Below are 26225 nucleotides of genomic sequence, written 5' to 3' on the forward strand. Positions count from 1 at the left end.
ACTCCCCAGTAATGTTGATTCTGGCACCAGATTTTTAATATTAGTCTTGTGATGAAAATGTAGATACAAGTTCTCCCAGCTGCTTTGTTCCCTTACTAGCTGTATGAAAGTGTCCACATAGACGATATTTCTTCTTCTTAGCAGTAAGTAGTTGCATTAGAAAGCTGGTCAAAAGAAGACATTTTAGGCATTTCAACGTGGAAATTGCAATCCATGTTTTCATATTATTTTTATGATCATTTTTTCTTTTCTTGTGAAAAAGATCTGCAACAAATCACAGTCATCACAGTTTTCACCGATGGAATTACCCAGATTCTGTATGGTTCTGTGGTATCCCGAGGCCTTCCCCAGCTAGATGTAATCAGCTGCTTTCAGATGTGTTTATTAATTCAACCCGGACCTCTTCCCTATTCAATTAGTTTACCTGCCAGCTATTATGTTAATGGGAGACCTTGTTGACTTGACGAGGCCTTTGTATATTAAAATGTTGAACTGAAACAAAGTGTGATGTTTTTCTGTGATTAATCACATCTCTTCGTTTTTTCCTCACAGGATCCCGTCTGCGCCAGGAGGACTCCGCACCCCGGATTGTGGAGCACCCCTCTGACCTGATCGTCTCCAAGGGGGAGCCGGCCACCCTCAACTGCAAAGCGGAGGGTCGGCCGACCCCGACGGTGGAGTGGTACAAGGATGGAGAGCGGGTGGAAACGGACAAAGATGACCCGCGTTCTCACCGCATGCTGCTGCCCAGCGGCTCGCTCTTCTTCCTACGCATCGTCCACGGACGCCGGAGCAAGCCGGACGAGGGCGCCTACGTCTGCGTGGCGAGGAACTACCTGGGGGAGGCCATCAGCCGCAACGCATCTTTGGAAGTAGCATGTGAGTTTCTTCTTAATTTATCCTCTTGGCTACGTTGCTGAAATTATTTTTTGCTATTTTAATTTAATCAATTAATTTGTCTGGATGAAGAAAAGTCTTCTTCCAGATGGTGGAACAGACTGGATTTACAGTCAGCATGCAAGAACTGAGAGATACAGTTTGAACATGTCCTGTCCTGAATCAGTTTTTCTTCCATTTGTACATAATGGAAAATGACATTGTCTCTACCGGAGGGAATAACGGTAAACAATTCAGTGTTTCCTTTGGAGGCAACTGTAATTACACTATTTTAATAGTTGACTTTCCGTGTTCTCTATTTGCAAACACTGTAATCATTTCCTGTAGATCTAAAAAGAACAGTTAAGCTCACTTGAGGCCTCACTATGTGTGACATTGTTTGGTGGTTTAATGAGTCGTGCAACAAAGGTACTCGAGGTACATTTGATGTATTTTTTTTTAACTCTAGAGGGTTTTATTGAAGTTGTCTGCAGACCTGCAGGGTAGGACATTAAGCTTCTGTCAGACTGTATGAGAGGGACGATGCTCTGAGAGATATTGGTGAGTCCTACAGGTGAGTGGGGGGAGAACGACAGGCCTGAAGGGAATTTGACTGGACTGTGTTGGTGAACACTGACAGGCAGAACCTGAGCTGTGGAATAAATTACCTTTGAAGATGAGCCTCCCCCCCCCACAAGCATACTCAGGCTGGACTTCCTGTGGAGCTCCCAGGCACCGCAACTGCCCATAAGGTGGGGCGGGAAGCCTCCATGTCCTTATGTTGTTTCAACTGGTGGTTCTTTTAGAAACATAGCTTCATGTTGACTTTTTTTAGCACTTGGCTATTGCCAGATACAGGAGTAACGATCCACCGTGTAATAAAAAGGACCTATTATTGTATTTCTACGGTGATTACAACCAGCAGTGGTTGTCGGACGGGTAGCTGGTTTGTGATCATTGGGAAATGGACTTAGTGTGTTGGAGAGGAGGGGGTTGGTGTCCCGCCTCTGATCCGGTCTCCTGCCTTCCCAGGGGCCTCCCAGCAGCCCCCAGGTGCTAACTGCGTGACAGCAGCTTGATCTATCGATTGCTGTAAGAGGGCTCTCCCAGTCTAAATGAAAATTCATGAAAAATTGATGAAGTCGCCAGATTATTTTATTTTCCCTCCCTCTCATACAGTTTTTTAAGCCTTTCTTTTTCTGTACTCTCTCTCTCTTATCTCTGCCTCTATCCGGTGTAATATGAGTTGGGCTGCAGAGGGGGGGTTGAACGGAGGCATTAACTCCTTGAAAGGTGAGGGGTGAGGGGTCGGGGTGCCAGGAGACGAGGGGGATGAGGCAGGGCTAGCAAGGTGTGGATTTAAGAGCATAGCTGGGATTGGTGTTGAGGGTGATTCTAGATTTGAGAGAGGTTCAGGACAAAGCCTCAGACCAAACTGAGCTAAGGCAAAAGATCCTGGCTTCCATCATCAGGCAGCATATACATATATATCTACACTCAAACACACACACACACACACACACATATATATATATATATATATATCCGTCTACATTTAATTGCTTGTCAATGTCGATCTTCCAACTCAATTTAAAGATAAACCGTTAATGGCTCTACACTACCTCACACAATTTACCTTCTGTTGACCCGACCCGAGACACCCATATTTTGAGAATGACAGCAGCGTTGGCCTGACCCTGACTGAGATGGAGTGTGTGTGTGTGTGTGTGTGTGTGTGTGTGTGTGTGTGTGTGTGTGTGTGTGTGTGTGTGTGTGTGTGTGTGTGAGTGTGTGTGTGTGGGAAAGAGGGTTGTGCTGGTGGGTCAAGTGCAGTTCAACAGGGACAGTTACTGTAGCCCCTTTTACACTGTACAGTAAATGGAGGAAATGAGGAAGTTTTATATTAATGACAACTTTAATAACACGGCCCTGAATTCGATCTGCAGGATCGGCGTCTGATCCAATCAGAAGTCTGACACCGTGGTGGCCAGAATCAATGCGGCTCCATTTCTGTTTTTCTATCGTGCTATTTTCATTGTTTGAGTGAACCCTTTCTCTCACATCCATACATGATAGTAGGTCTTTAAATAGAGTTCAAATAATGTATAAATATGCAATGAAGTGATGATCAATTATGCATACATTTACCTCAGAGACATTAAGACTTGGCCATGTGCAGTTTCTTTCTTTGTGTATTTTTGTCTCTAATACTATAAGAGCTGCTCCATGCCTGGTTTGTTTTGGGCCGTGGGCTTTCTCTGCTCTCTCTTTCAGCCGGGTCTTCAGGGGGGGGGGGGGATCAGAAGGGAGTGGGGTGCTAAATCCCCCGGCATTGGCTTACTGCAGTGATTAGCTTTATCAGGTGCTGACATCCGTCTAGTGATTGTAAAGCCGCAGCTAATCGTACAAGAAAAAAAGCAGCATTTAAATCCATATCCATGTTGGACTGGGTTTGTGTGTATGATACCCCCTCCCCCCCTCCCCCCCACATCTTGCCCCTTCTTCTACCTCCCTCCCTCCCTCCCTCGTATTGAACACACCTTTGCCCCCCTTCCGTTCACGAGTGGTTGAGCAGGACCCCGGTGAGATAATTTAATTGCGGCTCTGAAACAGATTGAACTCAGTGTCCACAGAGCAAAGCAGCACTGCTGCATGCTGGACATCAAGCTGGGCAGCACTCACCGCTCTCTCTCTCTCTCTCTCTCTCTCTCTCTCTCTGCTGGAGGAGGAAAGGTGGAGTGGAGAGGAAGAGGGGGAAGAGGCCTCTGAGAGGTGCCTCTGCATTATTAATGTGGGCCAGATTGGGGGGACTCGTGTTGTTACTGGGCCATGTCTTTCTATCGTGTCTCCTTTAAGTGCTGGATGTTCATCACATGCGTGGACATCACTTTGCATTTGGGGACACGTTTCACTGTCCTGTATACTTCAGAAGGTAGAGAACTTGTCATCTTATATTCTACATCCCACGATCTCCAGAAAGTGACTGCAGGCCAGCTCCATGGGATGGATATGCCGCATATACTAAGGGATGTGCCCCCTTTTCTCTTTTCAGAATAAACTAGGTCAATGAGCAGGTCCATAAATCATTGTGAAGCCTGTGTCAGAAATGCTAGCTGCAGCAACGCTGCTGAATAAATTGCTAGCACTGCGGATATCTGTGTATATGCAAGTGTGACAAGGCACACCTGGGGGCGATAGGATCCCAAGGAAAATGTTAATTAGCCCCATCTTTTCCAGGTTGATGTGAAACACGCATTTATCCAGCGCTCCGATACAAGCGCGCAGGGGTGAACAGTTGCACTTTTAATTGAGTGTCGAATGCGACTCTTCCCCTCTGACGTGCGTATTAAACGTACGTAATCGTCTGCATGGAAACCAACACACTTATCTCGAGGTGTAGATTTGTATCCTTTATGTTTCTTTCGTTCAGTTTGTAACCTTTTAAAATGCAAATGACGCAGAAATGAAACAGATGTCTTGGGTTGGTTTCTAAATGCCGCTTGGAATGGGATTGGATGACTTTTAAAAAGGTCCTTTGATATCATCTAATGTACCACTTCTGCAATTAAGTGAATCGTTCGGTAGCATTTGGTGCTCGTACAACACGGTAATTAGCAGGAAAATAGAGTTGGGGAGAGGTTTGAGTGGTGGAGAGAGGAGGGAGGAGGGCACCAAGCTGTTCCTGTTGTGTCCAGCATGAGGAAGCTAATAAAGGGACAGGCCAGGAGGAGCAGGCCAGGTGGGGAGTCAGGCCGAGCCGCACTGACGAGCCTCTCACGAGCTCATCTGGACTCATTATTCCATTTCGGAAATGAGAAAAAAAAAAAAAAACAGAGTGACAAGCGCACGCAGACAACACACACTCGCACACTCGCACACTCTCACACAAGCGTGTAACAAACACTTGCCCTCATAAACCCCGGTAGGATGAGGTTTAATCTGCGCCGGAGTCCTTGAGAAATAATGAAGGGTAATGAAGGAAGCAGCAACAATGCAACCATTACGGCACATTAATGAGGCATGCTACAGTTAGGAAATAAAACACAGACACCAAAACTAATTTAGATTTAAATGTGTTTCCCTCTCAGAGTGCATCCCTGTTTGTTTATGTGTAGAACACCGAGCTGAGGGTCAGACAGAAACCATTATTACTTTGTGGACTTGTGAAGTGTGAAGAGTACTGGGAACATATCCAGGACTATTGATATTTCTTGGCCAAGGTGGCCAAGTTTAGTGCAGAAAGAAGTAGTAGCATGAGAAAAAGAAAAAGTATGCAAAAAAAAAAAAAAAAGGTGAGAATGTGGTTCAGCGATAAGGGAGCTGGTGAAAGCAGGCGAGGGTGTGAGAAATATCTTCCTCTGATAAACCGTGAGAGGAGAAAACCCTGATTAGATGTGTCAGCTCTGTGTCAGTGCAGCTGGTGTCTGTTGACCTCTGTAAAAAGGTGTTGTTATCTATTGGGATTTGCTCTCACACACACACACACACACACACACACATGCAGTTATCGCCGGTCATATACCACAGCATGCAGATAGCTCGCTCGTTTTCGAGCTGCAGATGGCCACGGTGAATTTCAGAGACAGACCTTCAGAAATGGAACAGATATTTGGAAAACTCCTCACAGGAAGATAAATCATAGGAATACACTGCAGTCACTACCAGCAGTCTGACCTTTCACTGTCACACACACACTCACGATAACTCCTGAGACTGCGTTTTTGCCATCCACAGCGGGCGCTGTGTCCCGGCTCTGACCTCCCCAACGCCGCCAAGGGAAATAACCAGCCTGTGTTGCGTTCTTACCTTCAGAGGAAACAAGTGCTGAAGATGGGAAATATTACACACTGTGTGCCTTCGAGTAATGACAGCATTAATGGAGTTGGTGCAGCAAGATCTGACAAAGATGGAAAGTGTGGTGGCAAAAGAGACGCAGCACTCCCAAGTTGGGGGCGACCTTTGACCAATCTCCCTCGGCCCCCTTAATCAGTCTCCCTCCGCACTCTCCACCCAACACTGTGTCACCTTCGAGTGTGTACAAACCGGATTAAACAATTGTGTGGCGCTCCGTCATGGATGCCACGGCCCCCGTCAGCAGAGGAGTGAGCTGTCAGGCGGAGAATGCTGAGCCAGGCGCTTCTCACGCCCATTAGTGCCCGGCAAGATGAAGCACCCGTCGCACCGGGTTTTGTTGTGTTTCCTTTATAAACCCTATACTCTCGCTCCTCTCCCTCTTCCTCTCTTTATAGTGACACTGTTATTGATGGCCTCTCCACTCTGACAATGCAGGTCTATTGCTTTGTCTCTCCTGCCTGTGTTTTGCCTCCTCTCTCCTCGTTCTCCTTGCCCCCCCCTCCACCCCTCCACCCCTGAATGTCTCATCACCCCCGGGCTTTACGCCGCTCTGCAACCACTGAGAAATGAACCTGTGCATTAACGTGGAGTTGGTAAATTGTACCGTTTTGGCAGACGAGCATAGTTGATAAAATAAGCTCAGCCCGCCTCGCCCCTTCTTTCATTCTCATCAGCCGGTTTTGGATGCAGACTGAGCTGTTATTGAAATGTGTCTGCAGGCTGGTTATTGATCGTCTTTAAAACATGGATAAGGTGAGAGGCTGCTGCTTTCATGGCTGGATTGCACTTTGATTTATGTTTTAATATTGACTCACGGTTGTAATTTATTCAGGCCCTGTGCAGTTTTGTTTTTTTTAGTTTTTTCAGCAAGCAGATTTATTTTGCTGATCATCAAATTATCTTCCAGCAAAATACCCTACTTTATCAGTCTCTGTGTAGATAACCACATGGGGTTTACCCGCTGTAAGCCTGTTTTAAATTGCTACACAGGTGTGCTGTTTACCAGCATTTAGATGACGATGTCCGATACCACTCTATTTGGTGACAAGCGGGCGACGGGACAAGTGAGTGATAATAATATTAATGGGAAATGTGACCCTGAGGGAAATCCCTGTAGACTCTGAGGGTGGCTTTCCGTCGAGTCCGGCCGGGATTGGATCCTCTGACCCCTGGAGAACCCTCTGCCCTCTCCTATCCACCCCAAGATCTCTGTCAAACCATAATTCCTTAACCCAGCGCTCCCCTCCGATGAATGTGTCCCTGTAGTGACTGAGCTCCCCCACCCACCTCCCTCTCTCTCTCTCTCCCTCTCTCTCTCTGACCGACCCTCTGAGACTGCCAGAGATGGTAATCCATCATACGGAGCTGGGGAGGAGGTGACAGGGCGGAGGGGCTGAAGTTCAGGCGCTAGCTGATATGGGTTTGAATCGAATGTCGCTGGAATTGATTCGCCCTCTGGCGTGTGAAATGTTGTGTTATTTCTGCTCTCATGTTCCTGCTTCCAAATGGCCATTATTTCCTTGGTTACATTCACACACACCCTTAAACACACATTCATTCACACGCCTTTGCGCAACACTGGGTGCACAATACTGCTGGGGATTGATCTTTGGGTGAGGTTCAGAGCCGTGATTCAGCCTGTTTATTTTGGGTTGCGACTGTCACACTTTGATGGATATGACTTGATATGAAGCAGTACAAGTACACGTACGTGCACAAAAAAAACAAAAATGCTGAAGGTAAATGTTTTTTTTTGGGGCTGTTTTTCTAGCAAACATTAAGGACAGTCGCTCCTTAAAGCAGCCCTTTGGGAACGTGGGAGACACGACATTTCAGCTTCATTAGATTCTCAACTGAGCTGTGTGGAGAGGAAGGGGCAGACTGGGGGAGGGGAGGGCAGGAGTACATGGGACAAACATGTTCCCAAAGAAGTAGAGACTTCACAGCTGCCAGCTTTGCCAGCCTGCTGGTTTTGAGAAGAAGAAAAAAAGCCTCACCTTGTGATGATTTTCCTGTGCTGCCAGTCTGGCCCTGGGCCACGGCAGAGTTATGGTGGGTCCGGATGTGTTATGACTTGGTGATCTCTTGATGGCGTAGACAGATATCGTGTTTGGCTTGGATTACATATTGCTGTAAGGGACACCTATCGGGCCACCAGAGCCCTTAACAGCTGCAGACTAGAGTTGAAACCTGATCGTCCGGTCTCTGCTGTCTCCCTCTCCCTCCCTCTATCACTCTCTTTCCTCTTCCCCCCCTCTTCCCACTCCCTTCCTCTCTCGTTTCCTTTCCTGCTGTTTGAAAGTGATACTCAAAGCATTTTGATCACTTTCACAAAAAAGAAAGTGAGGGGAGACCAGATCAAAAGTGTGAGACTGTGGTTTCTCAGACAGCTGTGGCTCCGTTGGGTTTTACAGCCTGACCTTTACATGACTTCACCGCTGCATCCATTGGGCACGTCAGCAGAGGAAGTTGGAGTTGAAGGTGACCTTGCATGTTGCAGAGTTAATGGCTTCCCACTCCCATATGGAGTGCGTCCTAACTGCTGCCTCTGCCTGTTAGACTGCTCTGGGATCAGTCCCAGGTGAAGGAAAGGGAAACGCAGGTTTAATGTGGTTCGGTTCACTGCTGGTTCATACCAGCAAAGATGCAGGGTTTCTTAGAGGGACGCTACCTCAGTTATGCGTGCAGTGAGATGACATCACATGGTGGATGAGACTGGGAGCGGTGGTATGTGTGGCCACCTGCTTCTGCAGCTGGGAGGATGATTAGCAGCGAGCCAGGCTGATTATTAACCAGCCAGACACTCATCCAGCCAAACGGACAGACAGACAGGGACACTGACAGACATTGCCAGATATGAGGAAGCACACTGGTTGGCACAGTAGACACTAGACAGACTCGCCCAGACCACTTAAGCACCCGCATGGCCAAAGGCCAACTGAATAGGAATCAGAACACCCTATTCACATGCTAAGCAAAATGTTATCTCAGTGCCTCTTGCTGCTGGCCCTCATGCTCTACACAGTCCAGGGCAAAGCTATTAAGGAACATGCAGGTGCCTCCCATGTTTGCCTGTGTTTCATTGTGTGTGTGTGTGTGTGTGGGGGGGGGGGGGGACGATATAGGATTTTATTGCAGATTGTGATTAAAAAAATGTTGATTGTGGTGAATTTCCATTATCAGGATAATCATACATTTCTTTTTATTATGTATTTATTTATCCTCGCTTTTATTCAGGGAGATCTTACGGTTTCTGATCGTATCATTTAAGATTACTTGTTTTTTCATTAAATACAAATTGTAAAAAAGACGCAGTAAAAAATATTAGTTTTAAGAATATTTTGATGATAATCCAGATAATGCTGCCAATTATTGCTACATCAACATTATGTAATTGTCCTATTCCTGGTGTGTTTAGATAGGTGTATGTGCAGTTCTCTGAATATTTCTCTCGCTTTGTTGATGAGAAATTCATGAGGGATCATTTTGGGAAAATATTGCTTGAGTAGAAGTTCTAAGTAATCAATGTTAATGGTGTTTATACCCAACGATTCGTTGTTTTTAACATTGCCATAGACGATAGTACTCGCCCCCCCAGTGAGACAGAAATGATGCCACTGTATCATCTTAAGCACGGCTACACTCGCAGAGATTTGTCTTGGATCTACTGAGATCTTCTCATTCGGCAGGAAAATGAAATCTGGCGACATGCGAGTGATCACCGAGGGGTGTGCAGCTAATTGATGAGCGCGCTCATTTGACTCCACCGATCTTTAAAAGCCATTAACGCTCTCCTGTTTCATGCGCAAATTGGGCCTCCGCACACAAAGGCACACAGGCACAGCAGCACAGAGATGTTTGGAAGGGGTACACACACACACACACACACACACCACACACACACACACACACACACACACACACACACTCCAAACTCCCTGTTTGTCGTCCAACTTGCACAGTGAACATTTGCCCATTTGAAGCCTAAATGGCACAGTAAGGGAAAAATGAACCCCCAGACACCGTGTTGTAATGGAGCTGAAAAGAACAGCTTAATTGGCCAACATAAGCCATGCCCAGGCATTAACTGTGAAATTTACATGTGAGCCTTTCCCCCCCCATCTTTCTTTTAAAGGTCCCCGTGGTGTTCATGTGGAACAGACACATGAATTACAACTCTGACACTTCATGAATATCGATTTGGCTGCTGTTGCCGTGCAGGAGGTTGTGGAAAATAATATTATTCAAAACATGTTGAGTGGGATACATCTGGAATTAGTCGACCCGTTTGTGCAACTAATGTGTTATTAGTTTAATTGCCGTTTTTTTGGTAATTCAGCTATCCTCACAGATGAGCGCTCTGTGAAAAACATCCTCAACATCAAAAACTAACCAGAAGAGGATCGTGGACTCATTGTTAATTGTTTTCATGATTGCTGGCTAATATTCAATAATATTAAATTGGAGACAATCCAGCTCTTCTTATCAGACTCAGACTTGAAACAGAAGGTGCTTGTCTACGTGATTTACCTCCATTCACAGCGGTTCAAGGTTTTGATGGTCCGGTCATACCTTTGGGTCCAGATTGGTTGACCTTTGGCCAGCTCTGGATGTGACCTCTGACTGACCATCGATTGACCATCATTTGACCCCACGGCTTGGAAACAGAGCTGCTATGGGTCCATTTGGCAGTCTGGAGAGAAGCTCTAGCATATCCCTGCTAATACAGTTACCATAGTGTTATTGGGAGATGTATGAAAGGAGAAATAGCCCAGGAAGGCAGGGTTATTCCTGTGTCAGAGGAAGAAAAGCACAGATAATTCAGTTACGGTCTCACGGATATGAGCATCTGTCAGCTTATTCATTCTTATAGTGCTCAAGTTCTGTTGTTACGGCAGTAACCTCAAAACGAGATTGCTGCCGGATTTTACTCATTACCCACTTTATGACAAATTGGTATTCTGACATCTATGGGCCTTTACCCTCCTTTATTTACCATTTGTTTTTATTATTCTACACTACAAATGGCGTTTTCTGCTTTGTGAACCTTACTACATTCTGTGTGCTGGATCAGATTGTGTTATCTCTCCTCAGCATCTTGCCATTATTCAGCCCCCTTCCCTCCTCCATTTCTCCCCTATCCCCTAAATTGCTGTTCCCTAACTGCCTGTAGATGATAAAATTTCAGCCCAGCAGCCAAAAACGCCCATCCCCCCCTTCTCGCTATGAAAATCAAACAGCAGCATAGTGAGTGACTGCTAATAAAATTAGCCCGGATTTCTCATAAACCTTAATAAGGAACTTGACTCGATAAAGTCTGATGAGGGCGGAGACAGACGTGTGATTGGGAAGAAAAAAAAGGGGGAGGGGGGATATCATTTATCTCAAAATCACTCCACGGTGCCAAACTGGGGTGTAGATTGTCACAAATATTCTTGGACCTCCAATTTTCCTCCACCAGCCCCACCCCCAACAGCATCTCACCTCTCCTGACTTCACCCCTGTGCCAGCAACACCACCCTCGATCCTGTCTCCCTGCCTGGGCTTTTCCTTCCCCACATGCAGCAGGGGGATGGTTGGCCCAAGATCGTGGCATCATTAACTTCCTTGAGTGGCAGACGTTAGACGTGCTGAGGGCTGTCCTGTCCCACCTCCTGCTGGTTGTCCCTCAACCCCCATTACTCCTTCCTGTCATCCTCCATCTCTGCATCCCCCCCAAACAGCTTCACAGATTTCATACACTTGATGCTCAGTCAAGGGTGAATGACAGCATGCATTAAAGGATACCATTCCGTCATTATGGGTGTGTTTTATGATTGTTGGCGTTCATCACACTGTGTTGATGGGGGCAGACTTGTCTACTTTCATATAACTGTCTAACTATTGAACTGTTATGACTCAGGCTCCCCTAAAGTCTCAGACATTTTTTTGTTGTTACCACCAGTGTGGCACGTGCTGCCGACCCCCCTGTGGTGTGACGCCTTGTCTCATTAATCACAAGCCCTGTGTTGGAGCCCTAACAACCCACAACCTGGTGGCCGACCACCTCCTGCATGCATGCTGGGAAAGCTCTGCACCATTATCTGCTCACAGGAAAAATGCAACACAGTGATGACAGCTGCCAGTGGTCAATTGAAACCAACCCCCCCTTTTTCCAATTGAAACTCCTCACTTCCACATCCCCCCATCAAGCTTTTTGGCTCTCTCTTGTCTCGGGTTCACAAGTTTCGGATCTCCGGGGCAAAGGTCAGTGGATTTGCCAGGTCGTCACGGCGACTCCCGACAACATCAGATGTCAAGAGAGTTGGCCGAGCATAACGTAGCAGAGAGCTCTGCTTGGCTGGCCACTTCCTTCTGGAGAGGAAGCAGGACAAAAGGGGGAGAGCTGGGTTTTTGTAAAGCGCACTCTCCCTCTCTCTCTTGGCTTCGGTCTTTGTCGTGAGCGATGGGAGTCGAGGTGGTGGTGGGGGGGATGTTAAGGGGTGGTTGGGGTCCAAGTCAGGCCTGTACAGTGGGGTACTGGGGCTCAGAGCGGTGCCGTGGTCTAGTTGTGTCATGAGCATGTAGCTGAGCTGTCACTTGTCTCTAATTGGCTTAGATCAGCCCACAAGAGGCTCAAAGCTCACTGACCCACCCTCTCACTCTCTTTCTCTGCCGCTCGCTCTCTCTCGACCCCTCTCTCATTAGCTTCTTTTCCTCTGCCAAGCTAAGACAATGGTCTCCACATGGCCCTTTTCCATTTGATCTGAAATATTCCCTTCCAGCGGGGGTTGTCACTTTCTCTGCCTGCATGTGTGTCCCGTTTTGGGGCTAAATCCTTGCAAGGAGTGGGCAACTAGAATGATGAGGAAGGATGCAGAGGGCAGCTTGATCTAATCCTGATTGGAGACCTGATTGATTTGGGCCTTGAGGTCGTCACAGGGTCAGTACATGGACTGATGATAGCATGGATCATCCTGAGGGAATAAACCTATCACGGCAGTTTCACATGCCATTACACCTTGTATCAATCCAAACAAATATTCACATCAGTCGTCTCCACCGTTACAGTTAAAGATGCATCCTAGCACCTCATTTACCAGCGCTGCAATCAGTCAGCCATTCTGGATCCTGCCAGAGTGAGTGTTCCTTGTTGGGCAGTGTAGGATTTACGATGTGCTACAAGGGTTCAGGGGATGACCCTCGCGTGTGCATCCCTGATGATGTTCTAATTGGATGGGGGTGACCTTTCTTCACTGTAATTTCAAAGTGTGCGTGGTCCTTGGGGGTGGGAACAGATTAAAAAAAAGCAGCTGGGGTGGGCTGATTGATGGTTGGTGTGATTGTGGATGGACAGTGACAGGTAGAAGGACAGTAACATATGAGTCCACAGCTGTTGAAGGGGCAAGGATGTACAGAGTGGTTCGTGGGAGGTGGCCACCGCCAGACCTGACTGATTGCTGCCTTCTGGTACATTATCTGTTGCAATGGCTGCAAATACTTTGCCTGCTATGACTGAGTAGTGGGTGCGATTGTTTGGTTTCTCTATACATCAAGGGTGTGTGCGGAAAGAAGACCCCTCGGTATGCTGCGAGTTTGCGGCATAATGCCACACGGGTTTCTCTTTTAACACAAGCTTCCTGGCTTTGCAGAACCAGAAAGGGTCTGACACATCTGCTTCCGTGGTAGTGTAATGTGTTAAATAAGCACTTACCTCGTAGCACGCCAAAACCACTATGGAAGGTGAACCGAGAGTTGGGTTGCTTTTGTGCACATTTACGTGACTCTTCAAGAGCAAGCGGAGTTGCTGTGTATCATATGCAACATGTTGATGCAAACAACAGCGGCCTCGCACGAGCAACTACTGGCTTTCTATCTTCTTCGGATCAATGTTCTGAGCTTTTTTAAATCCCCCGGTGGCGGGTCGCGCCAAAACTTCACCTTCTGTTCCAGCTTCCCGGTTTCGCTACAGCGAAACTAAAACTAATGTTGCTGCTGCTTAGTTCCCCAAAAGGGAGCAACTACTCTGGTTTAAAACATAAAAAAACACAACAAAAGCCCTCTGAAAATTAAAGTGATTGACGAAGCAATATAGACAAAAAATAAAAATGTACAAGTTAGGTAAGGATAAAATATAAAGTACATTCATATTTGTATATATCATCATAATGCACACATAGGGAAATCTAAATACTACCTTGCAATATCATGTTAATATTATGTATATAAATGCACTGTAGACATAAACATAGCGGTATAAATACAGTATGTGGGTGTCTCTGTGATATACGGCATGTTTATCCCTTATTTTGGCTCTTACTTTGCTTTGCATTTATGTATAGTGCTCCCGGCAGACACTTATTTATTTGTGTCAATAGGAAATTTGCTTTGCTTTTCTTTGTAGCCTGAATGAGTTGAAGTGTGGTGAATGGACTTGTTTTGGTGGATCCTATTTTGATGGCGTATGAAGCTGGAACTAATTCCTGCATATTTACTCGGCTCGGTCTAGGCAAGCTAAGCACTAACCCTACTTAATATTCCAGGGCATGCAAACAGGAAAATACTATTGGTGACAGCAAAACAGAAGCCTTCGGAAGGATTTGAGTGGAAACAATCGGGAGCCTCAGAAATGTCAAAATAATTTATTTCCCTCGCAAATGAGCGTGTATGCATGCGTCGGTTTAAGGTGCCAGGTCTTTTTGTTATTCGTGTAATTTAGTCCCGAGCTAATGTGTGAAAACTGTGCTAAAATGCTTAGAGGAAATAATCCACTCAGTAACGGCTACTGGCACAATATTGTCGCCACCGTTAACTGGATTCATCAGCTTGTGTTCATTGCTGTCAAAAGTGTGCTTGCTGAATTCAGTTCTTAGCTCAATATAGGTGGGAGGATCCTTCCTATAAATACTCTAATATTGTTGAGGATGTATGTTTAATATGTCCAGCTGCAGTATATACTTGACATATAATAGATGTTTTCTCTGCTCTGGTCCGATTGACTCTATAAACACAACCTAACCTCAATTAAAGTCCTTCATCTATATTCTAAAAGGTAAAAATATATTTTTTTAAAAAGCATGAGAAAGCAAACGATGCTTGAGGCACATTCGTTGTCACCTCCATCTGAAAAGCTCCACTTTTACAACCTAAGCAAATGCCCTGAACAGGTGTGTTTTATAGCACTGTTTCTCCTTTGGTCTTCCACATTGTGTGCATGTAAATGTGTGTATTTGGTCGTGGCTGAGGCTCCACTGTAGCGATGAGCCGGTCCCAGCAGGAGGGCCGCAGTCAACCCCGTGCCCATGTGAGAGCTGCAGGGAGCGGGCTAACGAGGTGTCCAGGCAGCTGATGGCTTTGTCTTGCCGCCTGTGAGCGGCGATGGCACAAAGAGTGTCCTGCAGAGAGTCCTGTCTGTTCTTTGTGTCTGCCTTTCTCCTGTGCCCAGCACTTTGGGCTACAAAAGGAGGCAGCATTGTGGCATCAGGTGGACGAGGCACTGTGCCTGCCCCCCCCCCGGTTCCCTCCTCCCCATCCGTCTGCTGTGTGGAACACAAAAAAAAGCATACACTCGAGTCTTGGATAGCTTTGGATTTGTGACTCGTGCAGTTGGTCGGCCTCCTGTCCTATCTTCACGGGAGCCTTTACAAATAACTATCATTGTATTAGATTCCCCATCCTCTTTTCTTGTTCCGCCTTGCCTTTCTTTCCTCTCCTGTCACATTATTTCAAAGTGAGTGATGATCCAGCGGGCAGTCGCTTCTCTTGTCATGTGTTTGCTGCTTGTGTTTGCTCAGTCTCCCATCTTCCTCTCTTTGCTCCCCTCTCTAATTTATGAACTGCTACACTTGAGTAGGCATAGCGCCTATTAAAACCGGCACAGCGCCTGTGTTTGTCCTGGCCTTTCCTGCTCCACGGGAAGCTCATCTAGAGCCTCCACTAGTTAATGCCACTGCAGGGGGTGAGCAAGAAACATGGACACCTCTGTGGATCCTCTGCTCACTGGAGGGAGAGGTTTGACGCTTCTTTTAAAAGGCCAAAGTCATTTGTCTTGGTTGTTTTCTGTCTCCCTGGGATTGTTTAGAGAGATAAAGAGTGAAAGGGAGTAAGAGCAAGAACCAAAACATCCCTTTCTCTCAGGAATCTCTTTGTAGATGGGGTGGTGTTTCTCAGCCGGGTCATCGTATTAAAAGCTGCTCTTTTTTCTGTATAAAGTTTACTCTTTACTCAACAACAGCAGACCAATATATCATCCTCACAGTTTAACATATTAAATACAACATGTCACGTTAAAGTCTTCCTCATTGGCCAGAGACGCTGCGATTGATCTTGTGAGTCAGCATCATGACCTGAATGTCCATATTGAGGCCAGACGGGCTCCAGTCCCGTAGAACCCGATGCCACTTTGAACAAAGGACACTCACAGTACGGCATCACCGCAATGTTTTACATGTGAATAACACTTGCTGAGCTCAACTGCGGTGTTTCCATATTGTTATAGTAATCAGATTTAAAACCCGGGGGCAGACAACCAAGAGAGAAACCACAAAAAAATCACAGAAAGGTTAGGATTGAATCCCAACGGACTACAAATCCCTTCTCTGAAATCTCTTTGTTTGGAAACCATGAAACCGGATTCCGGTAACAAGTCTCTGATCAGCGGAGCCTCAGCCCAAAGGACTCAATTAGACCAGAACAGCCCTTTCTGACCAGGCCTTTATTTTGCCTCCTTCCCTTCTCCCAGCATGTTGCTACCAGTGCAGTGGAGCTGTCTAATGCCCCAGACTAGGAGCCCAGCCATGCAGCAATCACATCGCTCAGCCTTTGGCCCTCTTATTACACACCAACGGCATAAATCCACACCAGGACGTGTGAATGCATGCGTGTTGCTTCCCAGTAACCCTGTGGTACTCCTGTTGACTGAGTGTTTTAATTGGCGGCACAAGTACAGTAAACATATATTTAAAAAAAAATAGTATTTACTGAAAAATCCATGTGGTGGGAGGCAGTAATCCAGGATTTAATTTCAGTCATTTTGCCCTCTTCACTTATGATTAAAGTGAATTATGATAATTTCCTGATTATGGTTCGTCCCCTGCCTGTGAGCCCGAGGACGATCCTTGCCTGAGCTCGACAGAAGACGGCAAAGGGAAGCAACCCGCCGGATCTGCTGCGTCAAACGCTTCCTTTGAGACGCCATGAATGCTTTGTTTTTCTTCAACTAGCTGTAAGACATGATGCCAACGTGGCAGGTACAGAAATAAAAAACAATAAAAATGCAACTCTTCCATCTGTGGTTCATCATCATACTCGTCACCTATCTACAAATAGCAGACCAAGGAACAGCGAGGCCGATATCACGGGTGCTTGCATTAATGTGTGCATGATAATGAGCGAGTGGGAGTCGGGTCAGTGATTTCCGTATCTTGGCTTCCATTGTGTGGAAACCCAATACCAGACCACGGATTCACATTCAATCAGCGATTCAATCAGCGATTCAGATAATACAAGCTGCTTTCTTCACGCGAAAGTCAATTAGGGATTCATTTAAAAAGCAAAATTAGTGGTTATAGATTGAATAAGTGACTTGGTCTGTGGTGGACCGGGCAGAGCCGGGGAGACGGTGGCTGGAGGTCCGTGGGGAAATGATCGCCCTCTCGCTAAAGCCCACTGGTAATGACTTCTGTTTAGTCTTGATAATGTCTACTAATTAGTTAATCAAAGACAATGGCCCACTACATACACCTCCCACCTTAGCAGCTTCTGTCTGCTTCATTGAACAACAGCTTTAGAGTGTAAAGCCTTGGAAATCCCCATTCACTCCCATCGCTGGCGGACACACCTGGTTGGGTTTGGTGTATGCCTGCAGCAAGATGTACAACACGTTAATGTGCTGAATTAATGTTAATAGGCACATTGACAAAAAAAAAGGAATAATGCAATGATCTGCATTATAAAACATGGAAGAGGATAATGAAATATTAGCAAGTAATAAAGTTCCTCCCACGCGAGGCGTCCCCGCCGGTCAGGAGGTCGATATAAAGACCCTCCGGGCTGGACGGACTGGAAAAACAGAGCATTGACAAAGTGTCTCGGCGCCCCTTGAAGCTGCCATCATCGGGTGAGTAATACTCTGTTTTCTCCATAATCAATTAGCAAGCCTTCATTAGCGAGGCCATTCGTTACGTTGGCGTGTCAGGGACGGGCCGCGGTGCGCCGGTCGCCCCTGGGACGGGCGCGTCGGTGGGTGCTGATACATGACGAGGCTTCACCACCGCGCTCGCATCTAAAGAGGACGCGGCCATTACTCTGTTGCACAGCCAAGCAGGCATTACTCCGGACCAAATCAACATTACTGGGTTGTTACACTGCCAGCCACGGAAGCATTATTCATTTCAGCTGCACAGTTATGTAAATATTATTTACTGCTCTTTCCCAACTAAATATTCATTACACTATATTGTCAAATTCGAGCTGATGTATTTTTCAACTCGGGAAGCAATTTCTTCTGTTGACTCGGGATTGGAATGCCTGCAGTATATTTTTAGAGGATTCAAACCCGGCTGTTGGCTTTGAGCATGAACTACATAGTAAGACATCCTAAACATTTCCCAATTACTTCTGGTTTCCCACAGCCCTTGTGAATATTACAGTAGCTTGTGTGCTGCAGCAGGAATCATTAATGTAAAACAGATGTTCCAGTCGTTCCCCGGTGTTCCAGCTCTCATCGCTGGAGTCTGTACCACTGCAGCATCAACTGCTCTGCTTGTTTGGATGTATATTTAATAGATACAGAGTTGTTCCAGCGTTTGTGTGTGGGCAGAGTTAAAGATGCCCACAGCACAGTGTGGGTCTCCCTCTCTCTCTCTTTGTGTAATGGCCTGTGCTATAGAATTATGACGAGGGGCAGACAGAGATTAAAAGAGTAAGATATTGAACGGACTGATGATGGATGAGATCTGTTTCGGGGATCAATTAAACAATATGAAATTAATTCTGCCAGCGACATGCTCATTAGGGATTTGGTGAAAGGAAGGCGGGAGGGAAATGTGTCACTGCTTTATCTTATCAATTTTGCCCTTGCATTTTTTTTTTATTATTATTATTTCTTTCCATTTTGAAAGACTAGATATAGATGTTATTCATCAGCAGATACACTTAGATTTTAGCACGTTCCAAACTGAGCATTTCTATACAGTAGGTCACTAAGTGTACAATAAATCGTATGCTTCCACTCTCCATCCTGCCTTTATGCACCGTATCGCTGACCTTGTTTAAAGACCTTCTGAAAAGAAGCTGCTATCAACCTTGGCCTCCGCGGTGCAGTCGTGCCTTTGTGTCGCCTAACGCGGCTCGATGTGGCCGAGCGGAGAAACCCAGGAAAGTCAACTAATTACGGGAGCGGCCCGTATCAAAGGGGCCGCTGAGCGCTGCAGATACGGGAGCCAACAGATGTGAGTAACAGCTGCCATGTTGAGTGTCAACCTTCTCGGTGCTGTCAGTCTCCATTTGCCCCGCGCGCGAGTAAATAACGTGTTGTCTTAATTCATTTGCCTCCGCTCGCAACAGCCGGTCCGTAATGGATTCTAATATTAAACATGATCCCGTTCCAGTGTGCAATTAGTGTGCGACTCCACCTATTAACACTTACATATTAATGACGTCTCCTCGGCGTTTGCTGAATGGTGGTCTTGGGCCCAGTCGTTGTCGGAGTGGGACGCATCCATTGGCAGGCGCCAGCGGTTGGGGACCCATCAGCCCGCCTGCCAATGGAGGCACTATGGAACTTCTGTGGTGCTTCAGTAGAGCCAAAACAGCAGCCCCCCCCCCTCCCCTTCCACAGGGAAGGCTATCCTGATGCGCTGGCTCAGGGGGTGAGCACACAGACGGACAGACGGGGCTCGTTGCCAAGATGGCCCCACTCAGAGTGCTGTCTGCCTGCCTGTGTGTCTGTTTATGGTGGAGGGGGTGGATGGACTGCTAAGTGGACGGTGTAGGGGTGTGGCTGCGGAGGGAGAGTGGTCCACCCTATACAGATGGGGGGGGGGATGGAAGGTTTGCTTGCTGAGCAGATGTTTTAGGGGTGTATGTTTGTCTTGGGGGTGTGACATGGTCAGTGAAGGGCAGTCTGGGGACTATAGAGAGGACATTAGTTGTCGAGCATGAAAGTGAGGGTGGAGACTAGACATCTTGGAGCCCTGCCCTCCGTCACTGGTCAGGGTCCTGGAGCTAACTACTCCCCCCCCCCCCCCCCTTTGTTTCTACTGTTCTAATCATGACTTGGAACATGTGTCCCGTTTTAAGACTATGTTAATGTAGCATTCAGCCACCTTTGTGTGTTTTTACTCCTCCGCCTGGTCATCGATTAGGTAAGTACATCATATCGCTCCTCTCATCCTTAGCCCATCCGGCTGTCTGCTGCGGTGTGCTATCCTCTACACAGCAAGAACAGAGTGGAGTTTTTATTAAGGCAGAAAAACTGTCAGATTCTTGACAGCTTATGATCTGGACATATCCTCTAATACAGCGGAAACAAACACACCGAGACCCGGCCTTGAAAACCTCTCCCTCTCATCTCTATCCCACTTTGTCCATCACTCGGGAGAAAAGCTGTTTTCTCATATTTGGTGGAGCTTTTATCTATTTTTTTATTTTGCTAATTGTTGGACAGAGACGAGACTTTGGGTGCGGATCATGGCTCTGTGATGACTCTCTATGTGTGTTTGGGTGTGAGTGCAGGGTGTAGACCCACGCTGAATGGGAATGAGATGAATGCTGGGTGGAAATGAATTTCTAAAGGCCATGGTGCTCCATCACGGGCCCAGCACTGCCCGTCCCACTCCTGCCTGAATAACAGCAGAATTATCACTCAGAGGGAGGAGAGAGCGATGAATACCTCCAGCTACTGCACCCTGGGGACTCTACCCCCCCCAACCTGCCCCTTTCTCTCCTACACACACATGTATCCAACACACTCACACAGGTAGAGTTGGGGAGGGTTTTTATTTTTTTTGGGGGGGGGAGGGCATTATGCACTAATGGTGTGTTCCATTAATCATACAATGATGAAGGCCATTTCCTCTATTTAATTGGCTGTGAGTAACTCCGTGTCTTTGTTGCATGTCATTTCAGACTCTCACTGGCATTATGCGCGTGTGTGTGTGTGTGTGTGTGTGTGTGTGTGTGTGTGTGTGTGTGTGTGTGTGTGTGTGTGTGCTCTCCACTCTTTTAGCTGCTAGAGTGCAGCATGAGGGTATGGCTGAGAGCTCTAGAGACACATCAAACAAGTGTCTTTTGTATCTGTTGCTAGCATTTCTCTGAAAGGACTGAACAACATCATCAGTATTTCAACAAAATCTATCAGGGTTCAGTTTTGCTCAGCTGTGTATTTTTTTTCTTAATTAATAAAAAAATATTAATTAAAGTTGTTAAAATGATACATAAATATTAAAACTAGTGGAACGTCTCCTCCGTCAGTCCTCCAATTGCTTTTTCTGTGTCATCCATGTTGTTCTTTAGTTGCCGTTCTACAAGTTCCGTCGTCATTAATAGCAAACGCTACTTTGGCAAATAGGTTTAAAAGGTCCATTGTGCGTCCACAGCTGGGTGCCTTTCTATTAGACTATGAATATGTAAGTGTTATTAAGAAACGTGTAGCAGTGAACGCTTAGCTGGGTTGACAAATAGGCAGTGGCGTGGGTTACTGAGGGGTAAAGACCCCGCCCACGTTAAAACGCCCACTCTCACACCAACGCAAAGGACACACTAACACAGTGAAACCACGAGCCTGTTGTTTCAAATGGTACTCACACTAACAGAGTATTTTCCATGATAGTCCAAGCTGGTTAGCAGATACTGGAGTTTGATGCTCGTTTTATTGGCTGCACGTCCAGCTCATCGATAACAAACAACAAAAAGTTTCCTTTTTTTAAGGCCATAATGATCAGAAATACATGGATGTGCAGAAGAAGATTGAAAGGTTACAGCAAATCAGAAGAAAGCTTCAGAAGACAAGTGATCGATAAGGCTGTTAATAAAGCACAACGCAGTCAAAAGTTCTGTTTGCTGTTTATGCTAATTTCCAAAAGGAATATATGCTCTTTTCTGTTGATCCTAATTAGACATGACAGCTCTCACATTGCAACGATAACAGCAGCAAAAGGAGAGTGTGCACTTCTGTGGTCGTTACAAAGGCCTTTTTGATTCACAGAACACTGGATGGAAGCTTTGCACGGGGATGTGTATTATCATAATGCATGCTGCCTGTTCACAGCGTGCAGAGGCGAGCCGGAGCGGCAGAATGCTGCGTCTGGCTTGTTTTGCTCTTTGAAGGCTGAAGGAGGGCATGGCAATATTTACTAAGAGAGTACCCCCCCCCCAGCCCCTCACCCCCTCGGTCCCACCCTTCTAGGCTGGCGTTTGAGCTTCACAGCCGGGGGATGTGTTTTTCACCAGTACATCTCTTCTCCCTCCCCCCTCTACCCCCCCATCTGCAAGCCCTCTACGGACAGGCTGCACAGGGACACCCACTTCCTCATTAAAAAACCAACAGCCATTAATGTTAGATGAGGGCAAGAGGAGCTGGAGGAGAGAGAGCGGGGAGAAAGAGGGAGGTGTTTTCCCCTTGATCGACTCCTAAGGATGCATGATGAATCCTCACAGACACACAGGCCGACATGCTGGGAAAGGGGAGGAGATGAGAGGCTGCAGACATTTTTTTTTCTTTCTCCCAAAGACAGACAGACTGACTGACAGGCATAATCAAGGTTTTATAAAATGGCTGCAATGTCTCGTGAAGACACACTGGAAAAAAAAAATGTAAAAAACGGATCAGAGATTGAAACCGAATAATTGCAAAGTGCAAGATTTGCATGACTGCAGGAAGCAGAGTTAATGCAGGATTTGTTCAAAAACACGTGTCTCGCTCTCACACACGTACACACAATGAATGCAGAAGCAGCTCGTGCTATGTAGAGATGGACTGTTAATACCCAGCATGCCCCTGCTGTGAGGCCTTAAATTGGTAGGCTCCCTGGGGTGGAAAAAAAGTGACACGGAGAGGAGGGGTAACGCCATCTCAGCAATAAGACTCAGTCAGAATGATAAGACTCTGGTTTAAAGCTGCAGCATAAACACACACACACACACACACACACACACACACACACACACACACAGATGCCATAAATAGTTCACAGATCGCTGCCATTCCTCCACATTGCTCCATTCTAAGAGGGTTCTTCACACTTGCAGCAATCCAGCACTATGACGGTCAATTCCCTCTGGCCGTTCTCTCATCTGTTGAGACCCTCCACTCAATTTTTTGATCGACAGTCCAGAGAATCAATCCCATCAATTTAGGGATTGACCCCCAGCTGTGCGGACTGTGAAGACTTGAGCACATAAGCTCCGACTTGAAATGCTAGGTCTTTAGATATTTACATGCCGGTAGTTTATGTGTGTCGCGGAGCTTTTCCTGCTGCGGTCGTGAGGATCACCACTGTGTGCTGATGTGTGTGTGTGTGTGTGTGTGTGTGTGTGTGTGTGTGGGAGGAAATTGGGGTCATTGTTACTCCACTGTTTTTACAGAGGAAGAAGCCCAAAGCAACGTGTGCGTGTATGATGTTATTGTATCGCTCATGTGTGTCTGCGAGCGCTCCTCTTTTCTTTCCACATATTCATCCAGTAGATCGGGGTTGCATGGAGGAGGGGGGGGGGGGGGGGCTGTGGCTGCAGAGCTGCAGCCCTATAGCGGTGGCTGGTCTGCGGGGAGCTTACTGTGTGTGTGCATGTCTGCAGGCCCTGTCTGTGTGCACGGAGCTGGGGGAGACGGAGACGGAGAGAGCGGGCAACCAGAGCTTGCTGGCTGGGTAATGAATTTACTCCTGCGGCACTCTTTAAAGCGTAATTACACTCATCAAAGCCAGAAAGGCCTGTCTCGCCCACTGACTCTTAGCTAAAACAAAGGCAGAGCAGAAACACCGTGGCTTCATTCTCTTCCCATATTACTGTACCACAGTTATCACTACAAACCGCAAATCAGACTGTAAGACAGATTTGTCTGTGTGGACAAGACTGAATGCATTTGAGGTCAAAGGGCACGATCCAGAACGTCTTTCTATTGCTTGATCAAAGTTCACATGTTTTCCCGATTGTCACTCTTTGACTGTTCTCAAATTCAACCCCACGTTCCTCTTGCCATCGCTGTCTACCCCCTTGTCTCCCCTTTATCCCTCCCCCCTTCACCTTCAATCTCTGTGGGAAAAGGTCAAGGTTGTGTGTGTGTGTGTGTGTGTGTGTGTGTGTGTGTGTGTGTGTGTGTGTGTGTGTGTGTGTGTGTGTGTGTGTGCGTGTGTGTGTGTGTGTGTGTGTGTGTCTGTGTGTGTGTGGTGAGCATACAGAGAGAAACCAGCACAGCTACACCTGTTCTCGCTCTGGTACTGAACAAGAGAGCTCTCAGGATGGGATGCAGACACACACACACACACACACACACACACACACACACACACACACAGACACACGCTTAGACTGTCATCTCCTTTGTTTCGCAAGTTTGTAATGAGATTCCTTTTAACACTACAATTATTTTATTAAAGGCATAACTGTGCTGCATTAATGGAGGCTTCTCCTGCACAGACGCTGTCATTGACACACGCACACACACACACACACACACACACACACACACACACACACACACACACACACACACACATTAGCAGTGTATCATGATAATGACTACCAGCTCCCGGTACAGATCAGCCCACAAGAATCTGCTAGAGGACAGCGATGTGGCTGACAACTGTTTGCGTACGGCTCGTACACCGCTCCAGGTGAGCGTGTCTCTCAGAAGTCCCACCGACAAACAACACACACTTCAGATCCAATCAGCATGAGATTTGAACCAAAGAGACATAATAATTAATTATGAGCATCTTTTCATTCTGCAGAAGTATGAAAAAAAAAGATCTTATCCACACTGAAGCATCGCTGCAAACAGATGTACATACGTTGCCATACGACAATAAAACATGTCCTATATGTTCTATGAGAGTAATCATATATTGTGTGTGTGCTTTGATTTGTGTGTTGTGTGTGCAGTGTTTAGTCTAATTACTGCAGCCCTCTCCTCGGTGAGGTGATTTACACCGTTTCCCCCAAAGGTTTCTTTTTGTTGGTAAATTTGAGATAAGCTCCCTCTCTCTCCCCCTCTCTCTATCTGTGTCTCTCACTCAATCTTCCCTCTAACTCAACACAATAAACAGTTTCAGTGTTTTGTTTTCCTCTGCGAGGCCTTTGTGTCTCTCGGGGATTTATCGTCTGCCTACAGTATTTTAGGGGTCTTAATCTCCTACCATTTGATTACTACCAGCTAATTAAACAGAGTGGATGCCAAGCAGGTGACAGAGGGATGGAAGAGTGAGGTGGCATCGGTCCCTGTCTTGAAGCCAGAGCTTCTTTTTTTTTGTTTTGTCCTCCGCTCCACTTGCCACAGTCTGCACAAATAGTCTAAGTATGCTTTATTTGCGGATTATAGCTGCGTAGCATCGTGTATGTTCAGATTTGTCTACCAGGCCAAGTTGTTTTTCTTCTTGGTTAAATAGACCTACTTTTTTTATTTTGCTTCTCCTTTGCTGCTGCACTGCCGGAGGCCAGAGAGAGGGAGGAGTGCTGGGTTTCAAGGCTCTGCGGCTGGGAATAAGGAACTGCTGACATCGGCATCCAAAAAGCCATATTAGTGAGAAGGAAAGGAGCACACTGGGGGGAAAAAATGCTTATAGATTTATTTCTGTTCAAATTGAAATTGGTTGCAATCTCTTCCCCCCCCCGTTTTCTCCCTCACAAACTTCTACGTCCCTTATGAATTTTTGAGCAGCAGGTACAAATGTTTGGCCGTGCATCCATTTGGTGTGACAACACGCCGGCCGCCACGTTGCTTAAACAGAGGAGTGAGATCACGGCGGGCAGATATGATAAATGTCACAGATGACAATGAGTTTGTCTCAGCCAAGAGATGCCCTTTTCCCCCAGTCCCTCAGCAGAGACGCTCTCCTCACAGGTCTCAATCCCTTGTCAAGTGGTTGAACCTGCACATCCATATGCATGCTGCTACACATGAAACGCCGTGCATCTGCTTGTCGCGTGTCGCGGCTGCCCGAGTAGACAGGCAGACAGGATGTCCTTAGCCCCAAGGCCAGGGAGACAACTATCTGCTGACCGGGGAAAGGGGCCACAGAGATCCTCAGGGCAGACCGATGCACTGCTGGAGCAACTGTTGTATAGAGTTGACAAAGTAGACTGTCAGCATATCAGCAGAATGGTATTCACTCTGACCTCCTTCAGCACCGCTCCTCTCTTATGGGAATGTGTTTGTTGAGAGCGATGCTGTTGTCTTGGTTCTTAAGGTGAGCATGCTGAAATGTTTCCTAATTATATTTCTGAGAAGTTGGCGAGCATTTCTTTATTGTTTAATTATAGGAAGTCAAACAGCATAACCACTGAAGATACATCAAAGT

General features: G+C 46.5%; 1 protein-coding gene across 1 annotated transcript in view; it reads left to right on the top strand.

Moving 5' to 3' along the window:
• robo2 (roundabout, axon guidance receptor, homolog 2) overlaps nucleotides 1-26225 on the top strand; it is a 146457-nt gene that overhangs the window by 11936 nt on the left and 108296 nt on the right. The window contains exon 2 of the mRNA XM_084020157.1: nucleotides 553-879. Coding sequence (XP_083876283.1) covers nucleotides 553-879 — 327 coding nt within the window. The remainder of the gene's footprint in view (nucleotides 1-552; nucleotides 880-26225) is intronic.

This window comes from Eutrigla gurnardus, assembly GCF_963514095.1.
Source record: "Eutrigla gurnardus genome assembly, chromosome: 10".
In the NCBI taxonomy this organism is placed as follows: Eukaryota; Metazoa; Chordata; class Actinopteri; order Perciformes; family Triglidae; genus Eutrigla; species Eutrigla gurnardus.